This window comes from Bufo bufo, chromosome 2, assembly GCF_905171765.1.
Source record: "Bufo bufo chromosome 2, aBufBuf1.1, whole genome shotgun sequence".
NCBI lineage: Eukaryota > Metazoa > Chordata > Amphibia > Anura > Bufonidae > Bufo > Bufo bufo.
Genome location: NC_053390.1, coordinates 706,199,339 through 706,216,843, shown reverse-complemented (window position 1 = coordinate 706,216,843; position 17,505 = coordinate 706,199,339). Strand labels below are relative to the sequence as shown.

The window sequence follows — 17,505 nt, the reverse complement described above, 5'->3', positions numbered from 1 at the left end:
GCCAGGGCAATTATAGAGAGAGCTAATGCCCCAAGGCCTCCACCACTAATGCTCGCCATAAACATTAGATTACTGTCGGCTAAACACTTATTTGGCTGATAGGTGTCTCTCCTGCCGACCCCTCCCCCCCTGACCCCCAAACCATACACATGCATTTTCTTTCTAGAACACACAGAGAGGAGAAAGCTGCTGCCAGACCCCTCTGCATGAAAGACGCCTGATTATCTCGGCACACCTCCCTATGTAATCGTAGATGTTTTGCCGATAATGAATAGAATGAGGGAGGAACGATTGCTACTGAATAGGGGTTCATTCCTAATCACTGCACACTGGTTTGCAGCATTTAGATGCAGCAGAGAAAGGTGCTGTTTGTGGACAATTGTTCATCTCTATGCAGTTTGCTTGCTTATCGGCAGCACTTCCCTATTACAGAGGGTGACTTTCTGCTGACAAAAGGAGCATTTTCGGAGACGCATGAAAGATGCCCACTCTGTCAGTCTGTGTAAAAGGGCCCAGTTTAAGGGGTTGTCTGGGAATATCTAACATTTAACTGATGCTGGGCGCATGCCTCCACTATTCAAAAATTCATACTTAGCTGCTCCCCATCACTACATGGCTGTTCAATAGCTCCCGCTTGTCCATCTTCTGGTCTGCGGCTTGTTTACTCCCTCCAGGCATGAGCATGTTCATCTGCTCCACTGCAGCCAATGACTGGCTTCAGCAGTGACATGCCCACAAGAGATACATCACCAGTGAAGACAGTGGTTGGCTGCAATGGAGCAGGTGAACATGCCTGGGAGGGAGTAAAGATGCCACAAACCGGAAGATAGACACTCAGGACTTTAGAGTTTTTTTAATAGCGGAGGCAGGCTGCGAGCATAAATTAAATATTCCAGTACAACCCTTACTAACTACTTATTTTTGATGCCAGGACATATTGTTCCACTTTTCTGTGAGATCAGAACCAACACCTTTTCTTTTTTTTTTGCATATAGGTCATAATGCCATTATGCAAAGCAAACACAACAGAGCAGAAGGCATGGATGGTTCCTTTTAAATATTATAAAATGGCATAATGGATGATCTTAAAAGGGTGATATGAGATGCCCGTCGATCCTATACTGTACATTGGGCATGTAATCAGAGACTGGGATTTCAACCTGCAGTGCAAGCATGGGTCTGGGATCACATGCCCAATGTACAGCCCATGCTCCCGGAAGTGGTGGCTGCACGGGATCGCAACACATCTCAGATAACCACTTTCATTTGTCGAAACACCTTTAATAGATTAGATGTACTGTACTAATTAAAATGCTCCAGAAATTTTGTGCAATTTGCACTAAAAAGCTGGTGTACATGCTTTGCTTCACATTTATTAAGTGTTGTGGACACTTATTCGGGTTCTTCTGGCAAGAGGGCATGGCTTAGGGGAAAAGTGTTCATGGTTAGTCAGGAGGAGCCCTGGATTTAGATGCAACGTAAGCCAACTAATAGATAGGTATAAACTTCAGACAAGACCATCTAAAGGTGGACCAAATGTATCATCTACCACCAGACACTCATTATCTTCATCTAAATCAGTAGACAGTATTAGTAAATGTGCCCAATAATATTAACACCAACATGTCTAAATATTGTGGCATATTTCAAAATGAAAGTTTTCTACAAATTCATCTAATCAACGGTGTGATGCTACGTGCATACTTAGCAGATTACCAAGCAAGCTGAAGCCGATAAACCTAAATCAGAAGCCCGTGCCTGCTTGTCTGATCTGCCACAGTCGGGTGTGCACAAATAAACCTTTGTTGGGGAAGGAAGCATGTAAATAAAACCTGCATTGGGGTTTCTGGGCGTCCTGTATGGACAGTATACCTTTGCCTAGGCCTTGTGTATATTTAAAAGCAGTGTACAATTTTTTTTTTTATGACTACATTTTACTCATTTTGGGCTAAAAAATTTTTTTTTTTATTGGTCTTTATTACAAAATATTGAGCCGTTCAAACACAAAGGGTTAACTGTCTTGCTGTGTGAATCTACTTTTCACTTTCACTTTGTGCCAATAACCCTTATCTCTACTTTACTAGGGGGGCATCAACACACTACTGACAAAAAGTTAGGGATATTTGGCTTGTGGGTGAAATTTCAGGATGAACCTAAAATGCACTCTAAGATCACAGTGATTGGACTTCTTTAAGGACAGTAAAAATCTAAAGGGGTTGGCCACTTTTGACCAATGTGTATGTAAGATGTCTATATGACACTTGCTAATCTAGTCTTTGTTGACATTCTGCCCCATAAGGTCTTCTCCTTTGTTGGACAAGTCTTTTGCGCTGTCCACATGGAGGTCTTGTTCATAAGATGGCCGCTGGAGAGCCAAGTGACCAGGCAAAATCACCTTCATGTGATGGCTCCTCAATTCAAACACACTGCACCTACCATCTGCTCTTCATTGTTGGAAGTTTAGTGCAGGTGCGGTGTGTTTGAATGGAGGAGACTGGTCACATGACCCTCCATCAGCAACCATCTTATGGACAGGACCTCTAGGCGGACAGCAGAGGGTTGGGAACATGACTTATGAAAAAATAGCAAATAGCACAGAATATCAACAAAGGCTACATTAATAAGTGTCCTATAGTCATTTTACAAACACACTGATCAACAGCAGCGAGGAAATGGACAATCCCTTTAAGTCGTTGTCAGACTATCACAAGATTATATCTGTAATTCAACAGTCAGGTGAGATAAGCCGATATTTAGGTGTATTTACTTACAGGGGTTTTCCAGGATTTTGATATTGATGGCTTATCCTCAGGACAGGTTATGAATATCAGATCGGCAGGAGTACGACACCCTGTACCCCTGCTGGTCAGCTGTTCAGCGCCAGCATCATCCATTGTGTAGTGGGCGGAGCTCGTTACTTTGCTGTGCCGCTACCATTCACTTGCATGGGAGCAACTCTACAGTAACTCGATCCGTCCACTACACAATGGACGCAGCTGTGTAGTTCTGGTATTGGTGCTAGGATGCAGGTCGTCATATGATCTGCTGATCTGATGTGATGGCCTATCCTGAGTATAGGCCATCAATATCAAAAACTAGAAAATCACTGCAACGGCCTATATTTTGTGCAGCAGCAGAGTCTGGCTTAGTAGAGGGTCAATAGAACAGTGCGCTATCATAGATAACGATTGTGCCAACTCCTACTGTAGATGGGGTCTAATAAGGAGATCCTTTCTGCTGTCAGTGGCACTCCGCAGCTCTGGACTTGGCACAAAAAGCTATTTTTACACCAAAGTAACAATAAGTCGCCAGGCAACAAAATCATGTCCTACCGCTGAGCATCACATAATTAAGCGCATAGATGCTCGAGTGCATAATGTTTTATTAGCCAAGAGAAAATGCCAATCAACCCCCTTTCCCCCGGAAAAAAAAAAATCCATTATCAGCAGTATTTACAGCTTCACAAGGCTGTTATATGGCTGTATTTTACCGTCCTTATTGAGGCTTCCAGCACTTAGACCCCGCGCCTCTACTGAGACACGAACTGGTAAGAGCAAGACGCCAAAGCAAATGCGTGATCTCCTTAATAACTTGATCAGTATTCTATCTAAGAAAAGGAATCCATGGAAACGACTCCAGTGTGACAATCGTCATGTCATGTTAGAGCTGAATATTTTAACGCCTGGCTGCTTTCCTTGCCCATCTGGCTAGTGGCATTTAGGCACTTGTGCAATTCTGAGAGAATCCAAGACCTGTAACAGACATAAGCATAGTGTGTGTGAATAGCACCTGGTGTGCCACCCACAACTTTACGAACACCTGGCCAGAAGATGAGCCACTAGAGAACAGAGAATAGGTTAGCATTATAAATTATTATTATTTTATTTACCAAGAATGAGTTGTTGGACTCGAATAAAACTTTATATTTGTGAATGTAATGATCATATCTGTAAGTGATTACATTATTAGAGCGAAAGGATACGTTTATTGGATAAAACTGTTCCCCAAAATGCTCGATTGGCGAAAAACTTGGTGACTGGGCAAACCAAGAAAGAGTTGGCAATCTGGTAGAAATTCTTGGGAAACCCTTGCTGTGTGTGGACGTGTGTGTGCATTATCCTTCTGAAAAATGCCAACTGGAAGCAATGTCCTGCACATACCACGTATGCGGTGACCGACTGTCATAAGATAGCTCCCCAGACCACCACACCAGCAGTTGGGGCAGTGCATCTCTCAACAGCACGAGGCCTCCATGCTAAACCCAACCAATGTGGGATCCCAAAAAGAACCTCGATTTGTTCCTAAGGATGATATGGTTCTAGTCCATCGCAGTACAGGTTTCTCGTTTAAGACACCACTGCAAACAAAGGTGATGGTGGCTGACTGTCAATGCCAGGACAAGTAATGGGCACTGTGACACCAAATTTATTTCTGATAAGCACCTGTAAATGATACGGGCAGAGACAGTGGTGTATAGTGAAGGTGCCACCTGTGTATGGAGAGTGGTCAATGATACTGATCTGTCAAGTACAAGCAGCTCCCACAAACAATCCTGACTACTGGTCTGTCTGGGCCGCCTGGAGCTTGTTCGTTGCGTGTGCATGCCCTCATGTAAAAATTGCTCCCAACACCACCTAACAGCTAGGTCAGAACAGCCCAGATGGTGGGCAAAACAAAAACACTATTCTTCTTCGCTCAGTCAAATGATGTACCCCATCAAAGTCTGTCAACTGGCCAAAATGTCCGAGTGCATCACAGAGGCACGTCTAGCAGTTAACAGCTCCAAAGTACAAGGCTGCAGGGACTCCATGTGCCTTCATACACAAAACTTTCTCATGCATGTGGCCTAAGGAAGTTGGTTGAACCCACTGAGGTCAGCAACAGTCACCAACTATCCTGTGTGTATGGAAGGCTCCGATTGCCCTCTGACAGCAGTTTTTGGGGACAGAAGGATCAAGCATGTTGTTACCACCTCGTTACCAGCTTGCAAGCTTATGGAGGAACTGGGACAGACGACTGTCAGCTGAACACCCAGAACTTTCTCTACATTTAATCCAACTAACCCCTAAATTGACATTTGAGGAACTCCGACAACTTTATGATAAAACAACTTTGCAATAAGCACATTGATTTGTCTCCTTAGTTTCTCCTCTCAAGTGCATCAGCCCAGGGCATCCTGCTGTGGCTTCAGAGAAATAACAAGCAGAACAAAGCTTGACTGCCAACGAAGCCATTACGGGATCATGATCCCAATACAGATACGCATCTTCCAAAATCTGTATTGATTCTCCCCAAACCATTGTCACCACAACAATGTATCCATACACATAACACAAGTGCATAGACATTCAGATGCATAGATATAAAGAATTTAAAGTGAAATCAGGTAGAATCCTAATAAATCCTATGTTGGATATTCTCTTCAGAAGGAGGACAGTAAATCTGACCTTTTCTTCTAAGGGTATAGCCATTTTCAAGTCTATTTTTCCAGAAGAGACACTTTAACGGGCTATGAACACCTTCGGAGGCAATAGTATCACTGCTATTTACTAACTTTGGGTTAAAAAATAATTTTTGTTATGATCTCTGAGCTCATAAATATTCATTATAGCTAAATTCTTATCTGATAAGAATATGGCTTTAATAAATGTTTAGATCATTGAGTGTGATATCACAGCTTGCAGAGCTGCAATACTAGACACGACCAATGGACAGCTGTGGCGCTGTACTCGAAAGTAGCCACATTTTTCTAATTTTAGAGATCCCTTTATGGCTTAGGTTCCACAGGGATATTATATACCAGTATTACGGATCTGTGCAATTGTGGTACTTTGCAGCACAGCATCAAAAAGTAATTATTACCTGTACGTAGTCATGGTACATGAAAATATTTCAATGGCTGGTGCCACCCACAGTATAATGTTACAGGTGGCGAAGCACAATATCACAGTTCAATTTTGATAACTGTGTTGTGTATTATGTTCACACGACTTGTTTTTAAAATACACGTGTAAAAAAGAAGCAAGTGCCACTACCCATTGAAATGAATGGGAGGCTGTTTTGAGGCCTTTTTTGGAGCAGATTTGCAACTAACTGAGTTAGAAACACTTCAAAATCAGCACCAAAAAAACTCAATGTGAACTGACCCTAGGTCAGGTTAGTTTTAGATCATATTTTTAGTCCACAGTCAATAAAAATAATAAAAAAAAAATCTGTTTCATGGTATCCTCACACAAACCTGTTATACGTCAGACAGCAGAAGCCTATGGTCTCTATACCTATTCAAAGGGGTTTCATATGAATGCAATATAAGCTAAAAAACTAGTTGCCAAGAATGAATTGTGATGTGTAAGTAGAGAGGGAGAGAGAGAAAATATTTTAAACTACCGGTATATTAAATATTAACTTTCATTGGTAAATAGCTAAACATATACAGGTGAAACTAACATATGAGATAGACTCATTACATGCAGAGCGAGATATTTCAAGCCTTTATTTATTTGTTATAAATTTGGATGATTAGGTTTTACAGCTTATGAAACCCCAAAGTCACAATTTTGAGGTCCCCTTTGCTCAGGGGGTATGGATTAATTAGCTGACTAGAGGGTGACACTTTGACCCTAGAATATTGAACCTTTTCACAATATTCTAATGTTAAGGCCTCATGCACACGACCGTTCCGTTTTTGCAGTCCACAAACCGCCGATCCGTAAAAAAAACGGAAGCCGCCTGTGTGCCTTCTGCAATTTGCGGAACGGAAAGGGCGGCCCATTGTAGAAATGCCTATTCTTGGACAGGACAGGTTATATTTGTTTTGCGGGGCCACGGAACGGTGCAACGGATGCGGACAGCACACGGAGTGCTGTCCGCATCTTTTGCGGCCCCATTGAAGTGAATGGGTCCGCTTCCGAGCAGCAAAAAACGGAGGCTCAGATGCGGACCAAAACAACAGTCGTGTGCATGAGGCCTAAGTTGCATTACTGAAATAAATGAACTTTCACCTGTAGATGTAGAGAGCCCATATAAGAGTTATATTGATAGAAGTTAGGTTTCTTGTTGTGTAGGGAGTAAAGAGAGAGTGCACTCTGTATATGGTTGGCATGCACACTGTGAGGGATCGTTTTGAGGGGGTAAACGGTATTCTGGATAAATCTTACACATCCGCATTAAGGTGAGATCTGCATCAGAGCTACCACCCTGAGATGGGCGACCCCCGATCCGGTAGGGGCAGTGAAATGTTCCTTCATCGGATTAGAGGTCGCCTTCTCAGGGCGGTAGTTCCACTACACATTCGGATTAGGCCTCATGCACACAACCGTTTTTTTTGCGTTTTTTTGTGACCGGCCGGGAGCTCCTCCTACTGGTAAGTGATAGATCATTAAGCAATGCGCCGCACAGACCTATCACTTACCAGTAGGAGGAGCTCCCGGACGGTCACAGACAGCGCAGCAGGTAAGTATGATGCTTCTAATATTGTAATATTGCTAAGTAACCATGGCAACCAGGCCTGCCGGGGGAGGCCGCACACTGGCCACCAATGATATTACAATAGAGGGAGGGGGGGGCCGCACGCTGGCCACCAATGATATTAATACAATAGAGGGGGGGCCGCACACTGGCCACCAATGATATTACAATAGAGGGAGGGCCGCACTGGCCACCAATGAAATTAAAACTGGGGAGGGAGGAGGGGGGTCCGGCACCTGAGGGGTTAATTGTGCGTATCACAGCCCCCTGTAAGAGATCGGGTGCTGCCAGGCAGCAGTCATGTACACAGTTCGTAGTATATTCTAACTAGAAGCGTCCCCATCCAGGGCCGGCGCCACCAGTAAGGCGACTTAGGCAGTCGCCTAGGGCGCCATGCAGCAGGGCGCGCCCGTTGCGGTAAAAAAAAAAATAAAAAAAAATTGCTTATATAAGTTGGGGGCGCCGCGGCGCCGCCTGAGCGGCTGAGGCTGAGCGCTTGCCGCTCTAAAGAATCCTGCTCTGTGCTGTTATGTTAATGTAGCGTGGCCGAGCTCTGTTCGGTCCGCGGTACAGGAGCTTTTGTTTCCTGTACCCGGCCGGACTGACAGGAAGTGCTCACTTAGTGTGCACTTCCTGTCAGTCCGGCCGGGTACAGGAAACAAATGCTCCTGTACCGCGGATCGAACAGAGCTCGGCCATGCTACACTAGAGGTGGGGGTAGAATGAGTGACAAGGGGGGGGGGGGAATAATGAGTGACAAGGGGGGGGGAATAATGAGTGACAAGGGGGGGGGGAGAATATTGAGTGACAAGGGGGGGGGGAGAATAATGAGTGACAAGGGGGGGGGGGGGAATAATGAGTGACAAGGGGGGGGGGAATAATGAGTGACAAGGGGGGGGGGAATAATGAGTGACAAGGGGGGGGGAATAATGAGTGACAAGGGGGGGGGAATAATGAGTGACAAGGGGGGGGGAGAATATTGAGTGACAAGGGGGGGGGGAGAATAATGAGTGACAAGGGGGGGGGAGAATAATGAGTGACAAGGGGGGGGAGAATAATGAGTGACAAGGGGGGGGAGAATAATGAGTGACAAGGGGGGGAGAATAATGAGTGACATGGGGGGGGAAAAATGAGTGACAAGGGGGGGGAGAATCATGAGTGACAAGGGGGGGGAGAATCATGAGTGACAAGGGGGGGGGAGAATCATGAGTGACAAGGGGGGGGAGAATCATGAGTGACAAGGGGGGGGAGAATAATGAGTGACAGGGGGGGGAATAATGAGTGACAGGGGGGGGGAATAATGAGTGACAGGGGGGGGGGATAATGAGTGACAGGGGGGGGGGATAATGAGTGACAGGGGGGGGGGAATAATGAGTGACAGGGGGGGGGAATAATGAGTGACAGGGGGGGGAATAATGAGTGACAGGGGGGGGAATAATGAGTGACAGGGGGGGGGAGAATATGAGTGACAAGGGGGGGAGAATATGAGTGACAAGGGGGGGGAATAATGAGTGACAAGGGGGGGGAATAATGAGTGACAAGGGGGGGGGATAATGAGTGACTAGGGGGGGGGATAATGAGTGACTAGGGGGGGGGAATAATGAGTGACAAGGGGGGGAATAATGAGTGACAAGGGGGGGGAATAATGAGTGACAAGGGGGGGGAATAATGAGTGACAAGGGGGGGGAATAATGAGTGACAAGGGGGGGGATAATGAGTGACAAGGGGGGGGATAATGAGTGACAAGGGGGGGGATAATGAGTGACAAGGGGGGGGATAATGAGTGACAAGGGGGGGGAATATGAGTGACAAGGGGGGGGAATATGAGTGACAAGGGGGGGGAATATGAGTGACAAGGGGGGGGAATAATGAGTGACAAGGGGGGGGGAATAATGAGTGACAAGGGGGGGGGAATAATGAGTGACAAGGGGGGGGGAATAATGAGTGACAAGGGGGGGGGGAATAATGAGTGACAAGGGGGGGGGGAATAATGAGTGACAAGGGGGGGGGGAATAATGAGTGACAAGGGGGGGGGAATAATGAGTGACAAGGGGGGGGGAATAATGAGTGACAAGGGGGGTGGAAATAATGAGTGACAAGGGGGGAGGGGGGGTGGAAATAATGAGTGACAAGGGGGGAGGGGGGGTGGAAATAATGAGTGGGGAGGGGAGGGTGGAAATAATGAGTGACAAGGGGGGGAAGTAATGAGTGACAAGGGGGGAGAGGGGTGGAAATAATGAGTGACATGGGGGGGAAATAATGAGTGGGGAAGGGAGGGTGGAAATAATGAGTGGGGAGGGGGGGTGGAAATAATGAGTGGGGAGGGTGGAAATAATGAGTGGGGAGGGTGTAAATAATGAGTGGGGAGGGGAGGGTGTAAATAATGAGTGGGGAGGGGAGGGTGTAAATAATGAGTGGGGAGGGGAGGGTGGAAATAATGAGTGGGGAGGGGAGGGTGTAAATAATGAGTGGGGAGGGGAGGGTGGAAATAATGAGTGGGGAGGGTGGAAATAATGAGTGACAAGGGAGAGGGGGGGGAATAATGAGAGTGACAAGGGAGTCCCCAGAGCCAGACCAAGAGCCAGACTGCAGCCAGAGACCAGATCATCTTATTGTCCTGGTGGTAAGTAGACAATGCAATATGTTTATTATGTAATTGTTTAGTTATTAATACTACATTGGAAACAAATTTACCTCACATTTAGGGTCCATTCACACATCCATGTGTGTTTTGCGGATCCACAAAACACGGACAGCGGCAATGTGCGTTCCGCACTTTGCGGACCGCACATTGCCGGCACTATTGCGGACAAGAATAGGACATGTTCTATTTTTTTCAGGATCGGAATTGCGGATCCGGGTCCGCAGTTCCGGATCGGGGCCGCACGTTGTATGGGCCCGCAATTCCGTTCCGCAAAAAGAGACAGCTACAAGAAGCTGGATTAACCCTAAGGGAAACATAGCAGTTCTTTTAATTTAAAAACTGAGAAAGGGGTGGAACATGATATGGGCAGATCATCTGATAAGGGGGGGGGGGGGGGGCGTCAATTTTTATCTTGCCTAGGGCGGCAAAAATCCTTGCACCGGCCCTGTCCCCATCACTATGGAAACGCCTCTGTGTTAGAATATACTTCGTGAAAACTCAGCTCTGAAAAAGCTTTTATGCAGACGGATCTTCGGATCCGTCTGCATGAAAGTAGCCTACGGATCACGGACACGGATGCCAATCTTGTGTGCATCCGTGTTTTTTCACGGACCCATTGACCTAAATGGGTCCGTGAACCGTTGTCCGTCAAAAAAATATGACCTGTCCTATTTTTTTGACGGACAGGATACACGGATCACGGAGGCGGATGACAAACGGGGCATTTTCCGAGTTTTCAACGGACCCATTGAAAATCACAGAAAACGGATGGTCGTGTGCATGAGGCCTTTGGGTGAGGTCTGCAACATCCAGCCATAATATAGGGCTGTGCAGCACCCAAATACCATATACCTCTGAAAACTATCCCTGACCGTGTGTATACCAACAATATACAAAGTGCACTCGCTACACAACACAAACCCTGAGCTGTTCTCGCAATACAATTTTTACATGGGCTCTACATTGGTCTTTTTAGCTATTAACCATTTAAGTTAATTTTTTATATAGTTTAAAATATTTAATCTCTTCCCTTCTACTTATTCAAATGAATGCAACATACAAAGTCTTCATAAATAATGAAAAGATGAGATTTACAAACGCATCAAATCAATGTACCTTAACTGTTTAAGGAATTCAATGTCAGAGCTGTTGGTGATCAATTTGATGAACTCCTCATAAGATGGGGCATATGTATAGGCTTTCTTGTGGCGCTCATTCACCTGTTCCCTGTACTCCAGCTGGCTGAGCAGCATCTGATTAATGTAATCCGGATCACTCAGCAACTCCACCAAAGGCTTCAGCACTGAAGGAACAAAATCAGGGCATGGCAAGATGAAGGACACCTGAGCTGTCAACTTGAATAGTCAGCATCCTGCAGTAGTATCAGAAGATGGATCCTACTACTCAGCAGGAAACTGAGAAGTACCCACACATAACAAAAGACAAAAATATTTTACAAAGGGCCCATTCACATGAAAGTAAAGCTGGCCGGCACCCCAATAGAAATGACTATAGGACATGTTCTATTTTTTTGTGGAGCCGCGGAATGGAAGTTCGGGGCCGCGGACCAGAAATGCGGATGTGGACAGCACACTGTGTGCTGTCTGCATCTTTTGCGTCCCTATTGAAAATGAATGGGTCCGCACCCAAAAAAGTGTGGACGTGTGAATGGACCCTAATAGTGTGGAAGCACGGACCAAAAAGCCCACGGAAGCACTTCTAAGTGTTTCCATGGGCTCCCAATCCTTGCCTCTGCTCTACATCACCCTTATCTTGCGGACCCATCTTTGCAATACGGACAGAAACGGCCTATAGTCGTCTGAAGGGGCCCTTACAGAGTGAGAATATGTTAAACTTCTCAAACATTGTTTTAGGACTCTTGCACAAAACTGTATGGCTTTTTCAGTATTTTATGGTCCGCAAAAAACATATCCACAAAAAATACAGATGAAGTCTGTGTGCATTCCGTTTTTTGGGGAACAGAACAGCTGGCCCCTATTAGAACAGTACTATCCTCGTCTGTTATGCGGACAATAATAGAACATGTCCTATCTTTGAACGGAAAAACGGAAACGGAAGGCATACAGAGTACCTTCCATTTTTTTCTGGATCCATTGAAATGAATGGTTCCGTATACGGAACGCAAAAAATAACGTTTGTGTGCAAGAGGCCTTATTGTCTCAGTGCATCCTAAATGTAAAATGAAACAGCTTTTAAAGGGTTTCTGTCACCCCACAAAACTCATTTTTTTTTTTTTGGATAGTTAGATTCCTCATAGCGCGATATAGGAGAATATAATAGTCTTACTTACTTTCATGCGGCCGATTCTTTATAAAACGAAGTTTTATAATATGTAAATGAGGGCTCTACCAGCAAGTAGGGCGTCTACTTGCTGGTAGCCGCAGCAGAAAACCGCCCCCTCGCCGTGTTGATTGACAGGGCCAGCCGTGATCTCCTCCTCCGGCCGGCCCTGTCAGTAATTCAAAAATCGCGCGCCTCTGGTCATTCGGCGCAGGCGCTCTGAGATGAGGAGGCTCGTCTCCTCAGCACTCCCTCAGTGCGCCTGCGCCGATGACATCACCGAAAGAGAAGACGTCATCGGCGCAGGCGCACTGAGGGAGTGCTGAGGAGACGAGCCTCCTCATCTCAGAGCGCCTGCGCCGAATGACCAGAGGCGCGCGATTTTTGAAATACTGACAGGGCCGGCCGGCCGGAGGAGATCACGGCTGGCCCTGTCAATCAACACGGCGAGGGGGCGGTTTTCTGCTGCGGCTACCAGCAAGTAGACGCCCTACTTGCTGGTAGAGGCCTCATTTACATATTATAAAACTTTGTTTTATAAAGAATCGGCCGCATGAAAGTAAGTAAGACTATTATATTCTCCTATATCGCGCTATGAGGAATCTAACTATCCAAAAAAAAAAAAAAAAAAAGGGTTTTGTGGGGTGACAGAAACCCTTTAAAGGGAACCTGTCCACCGGGATTTTGTGTATAGAGCTGAGAACATGGGTTGCTAGATGGCCGCTAGCAAATCCGCAATAACCAGTCCCCATAGCTCTGTGTGCTTTTATTGTGTAAAAAAACCGAATTGATACATATGCAAATTAACCTGAGATGTGTCCTGTCCCTGAGATGAGTCAGTCAGGACTCATCTCAGGTTAATTTGCATATGTACCAAATCGTTGTTTTTTTACACAATAAAAGCACACAGAGCTATGGGGACTGGGTATTGCGGATGTGCTAGCGGCCATCTAGCAACCCATGTCCTCAGCTCTATCCACAAAATCCCGATAAAGGTTCCTTTTAAATAAATATAAATGCAACGCCCTTTTATATCTACAGCTCAAATGCAGTTTTGAGTTTCCATGGTAACAGTCAACAAACTATGTAGTCTGATCCTGCATTTATACATCCATCTGTTCCCTACTTCTTGATAATATATCAAATGTATGATAGTAAGAAGTAGCGGTGAGATGGAAGAACTTGCATAGGGAACAGACAGAACAATATTCATTCATGATGCCATGAAACATGTGCTGAAAGTTTTCGCTATATGTAGATAAGATAATTTTACCCATGTCCATAGTAGTGTAAATTGCCAGGGAACACAGATATGAAATCCAAACCAAAATTACATGAAATTTACCATACCCGAACACAAAAGGGCTAATGCACACGACCATTGTTGTTTTGCGGTCCGTTGTTCCGTATCTGAGTTTTTTTTCTCTCCGATTTAAGTCCTCTTCCTTTCTGTAATTCCACAAATCATATCCGTATTTGATCCGTTTTTTGCTCGGACCGTGATTTGTGGACAATAATAGGACATGCACTACTTTTTTGCGGAATGGAAATACAGAAACGGAAAGCACAGGGAGTACCTTCCGTTGTTTTTGCAGACCAATTGAAGTGAATGGTTCCGCATAAAAAAAAAATGGAACGTAAGCGGAAAGAAAATACGTTTGTGTGCATGAGCCCTTAAAGAGGGTTTCTTGTTACACACACAAAAAAACAACAGCAACAGTCAACATTACTGCATTAAATAAGTCATATGATGTTGTGAGTGCATTTGCACTTTTCCAGCATAATTGCCACCTGTGACCTGCACCCTATGTTTACATTCCAGCACAACACTCATGGAGAGTGTCTGTAGCATCAGGTATCTGCCTCCCCCTCCCCTCCCAGCCTAATTAGTACTAACTTCAATTCAGTGAATACTAATGAGGGCTGTGTTGGATGAGTTAGGAGAGGGGCCCTCTTCTAGCATATACAGTCAGGTCCATAAATATTGGGACATCGACACAATTCTAAGATTTTTGGCTCTATACACCACCACAATGGATTTGAAATGAAACTAACAAGATGTGCTTTAACTGCAGACTGTCAGCTTTAATTTGAGGGTATTTACATCCAAATCAGGTGAACGGTGTAGGAATTACAACAGTTTGCATATCTGCCCCCCACTTATTAAGGGACCAAAAGTAATGGGACAATTGGCTTCTCAGCTGTTCCATGGCCAGGTGTGTGTTATTCCCTCATTATCCCAATTACAATGAGCAGATAAAAGGTCCAGAGTTCATTTCAAGTGTGCGATTTGCATTTGGAATCTGTTGCGGTCAACTCTCAAGATGAGATCCAAAGAGCTGTCACTATCAGTGAAGCAAGCCACCATTAGGCTGAAAAAACAAAACAAACCCATCAGAGACATAGCAAAAACATTAGGCGTGGCCAAAACAACTGTTTGGAACATTCTTAAAAAGAGGGTATGCACCAGTGAGCTCAGCCACACCAAAAGACCCGGAAGACCACGGAAAATAACTGTGGTGGATGACCGAAGAATTTATTCCCTGGTGAAGAAAACGCCCTTAACAACAGTTGGTCAGATCAAGAACACTCTCCAGGAGGTAGGTGTATGTGTGTCAAAGTCAACAATCAAAAAAAGACTTCACCAGAGTGAATACAGAGGGTTCACCACAAGATGTAAACCATTGGTGAGCCTCAAAATCAGGAAGGCCAGATTAGAGTTTGCCAAACGACATCTAAAAAAGCCTTCACAGTTCTGGAACATCTTATGGACAGATGAGACCAAGATCAACTTGTACCAGAGTGATGGTAAGAGAAGAGTATGGAGAAGGAAAGGAACTGCTCATGATCCTAAGCATACCACAATATAGAAGGACTCCTGTACTCCACTTTGAGTTTCAGTATAAAGCTTTTATTTTGTGCGGTTCCAGTCAAAAAACGTTTTCAGCTGAATAGCCTTCTTCAGTGTAACTGGAAAGGCATATAGAGTGTCACAATACATGTGTAAAGGAGCTTACAATATTTGAATTATTTAAGGAAAATTCGTACACTGTATACAATAGGAAGCTTCATATAGCTCCTGCAGTTCTAAAACAATTTATTTTCCCCCCCTCCGTCTATGTTCACAGAACAATATGTTATTTACCAAATCAAAATGAACACCACCGGCGGACGATATGCTCAATATATTGTAAATTTTGCAATCAAGTACTTTTGAATTATAAGCGACGGTGACACCGGTGCCAACGGTCTTCAATTTAAATATAACATGCAACATGTACATTTATTACATTCTTGTATATATATGACTGTATTAATGCAAATTAACCGCATATATCATCCGCATAGAGCACTGTAAGCAAGACCACAATTTTGTATATATTGTATATATTGACCTTCGCTTTCAACTGATACAGTATTAACGACACCTCTATTCCGATTTTAGAGCAGATATTGAACTTCATCCAAGTTCACTAACAAGAGATGAATAGATCATATCCTTTATAAGACTCATCCCTCTGGTGGTCATCTATAGGTAACTATGTAAGAAAGTGCACCCCTAACCCTCCCAACTCTCAGCCGCAGCGCTTCCCTAGCGCAGACAGCTATTGACACTTCAACGAGACCCGGCGCATGCGCAGTTATAGAAGCAGCCGGCCGATCCAACACCCGGCGCACGCGCAATCATAGAAGAAGCCGGCCGCTCCAACATCCGCCCGGACACAGCACGCGCATGCGCAATCCCTTACGGAGAGCCCCGAACGCCATTTTGGCTTACCCGGAAGTACGCCAGCCAGCACCCGCCCCCTAACCACGCAGCGCAGCCGAACCTCCTCATAAGGGGAAACGGAGACACAGTTAACACCATGGCGATCCGGAATACAGGCCTCAGCCTCCCGGACCACGTGCCAAAGGGACATAGAGCCCAACAAGAAGCAGCATTTCCTGCTACCCACTGAGGGAATTCACCCCCATTCAGCTTTGCACCCTTGCGGCCACAATCCGGGTAAGAACAGACAATGATAAATGCCACAATACCATTGCATGTACTAAATTGCCTCTCCACCTGTGTACTCTCTGCTATCCTGCATGAATATGTCTGACTATAACCTATACTGAACTAGACTCTGCACGTAGCTGGACTAGCCTGATGAGCGAAATGATGTTTTAACCCTAAAGCATACGTATTATATAGCTTTGTCTGTATGCGCTATGTCAGATTATACATTGATATGTCTGTTTGCAACATATACTAAATTGGATTCTGCACGGAGCTAGACTATACTCCATAGTATACGTATTACAGAGATCTGTTACTTTGCGCCATGTCAGATTTTGCATTTCATTCCTTAATTCCACCAACTACTGCCTGTTACGAACCCACGACCAAAAGCCACCTGCTCACCATAGACTACTCCGATGGAGATGATCCCACAGGGTCCCCAGATGACAGACGACGCTCTCCTGATATGCCATATCGACATGTCTTCCTCTTTTGTACACAATTCTATCGATATGTCATGTGCTATATGTCTATTTGCACCTATTTGCAACACTGTATACAGTGTACGAATTTTCCTTAAATAATTCAAATATTGTAAGCTCCTTTACACATGTATTGTGATTACTGCACGTATATTTATTGTGACACTCTATATGCCTTTCCAGTTACACTGAAGAAGGCTATTCAGCCGAAAACGTTTTTTGACTGGAACCGCACAAAATAAAAGCTTTATACTGAAATTCAAAGAGGAGTACAGGAGTCCTTCTATATTGTATATATCTGGTTTGGGAACCATCTCCTAACACCCACGCTATCCAATTGGAGAACCATCCAACCCTATAACGCCTAAGCATACCACCTCATCAGTGAAGCATGGTGGTGGTAGTGTCATGGCGTGGGCATGTATGGCTGCCAATGGAACTAGTTCTCATGTATTTATTGATGATGTGACTGCTGACAAAAGCAGCAGGATGAATTCTGAAGTGTTTTGGGCAATATTATCTGCTCATATTCAGCCAAATGCTTCAGAACTCATTGGACGGCGCTTCACAGTGCAGATGGACAATGACCCAAAGCATACTGCAAAAGC

At 44.9% G+C, this 17,505-nt stretch overlaps 1 protein-coding gene and 1 long non-coding RNA gene across 3 annotated transcripts in view; one reads left to right on the top strand and one right to left on the bottom strand.

Moving 5' to 3' along the window:
• LOC120990160 overlaps positions 1-17,505 on the top strand; it is a 954,651-nt gene that overhangs the window by 727,484 nt on the left and 209,662 nt on the right. The window lies entirely within an intron of this gene.
• The window catches only part of SNX25 (sorting nexin 25), a 221,617-nt gene that overhangs the window by 61,309 nt on the left and 142,803 nt on the right, over positions 1-17,505 (bottom strand). For both annotated transcript variants that reach the window (XM_040418740.1, XM_040418741.1), the window contains exon 5: positions 11,228-11,414. In XM_040418740.1, coding sequence (XP_040274674.1) covers positions 11,228-11,414 — 187 coding nt within the window. The remainder of the gene's footprint in view (positions 1-11,227; positions 11,415-17,505) is intronic.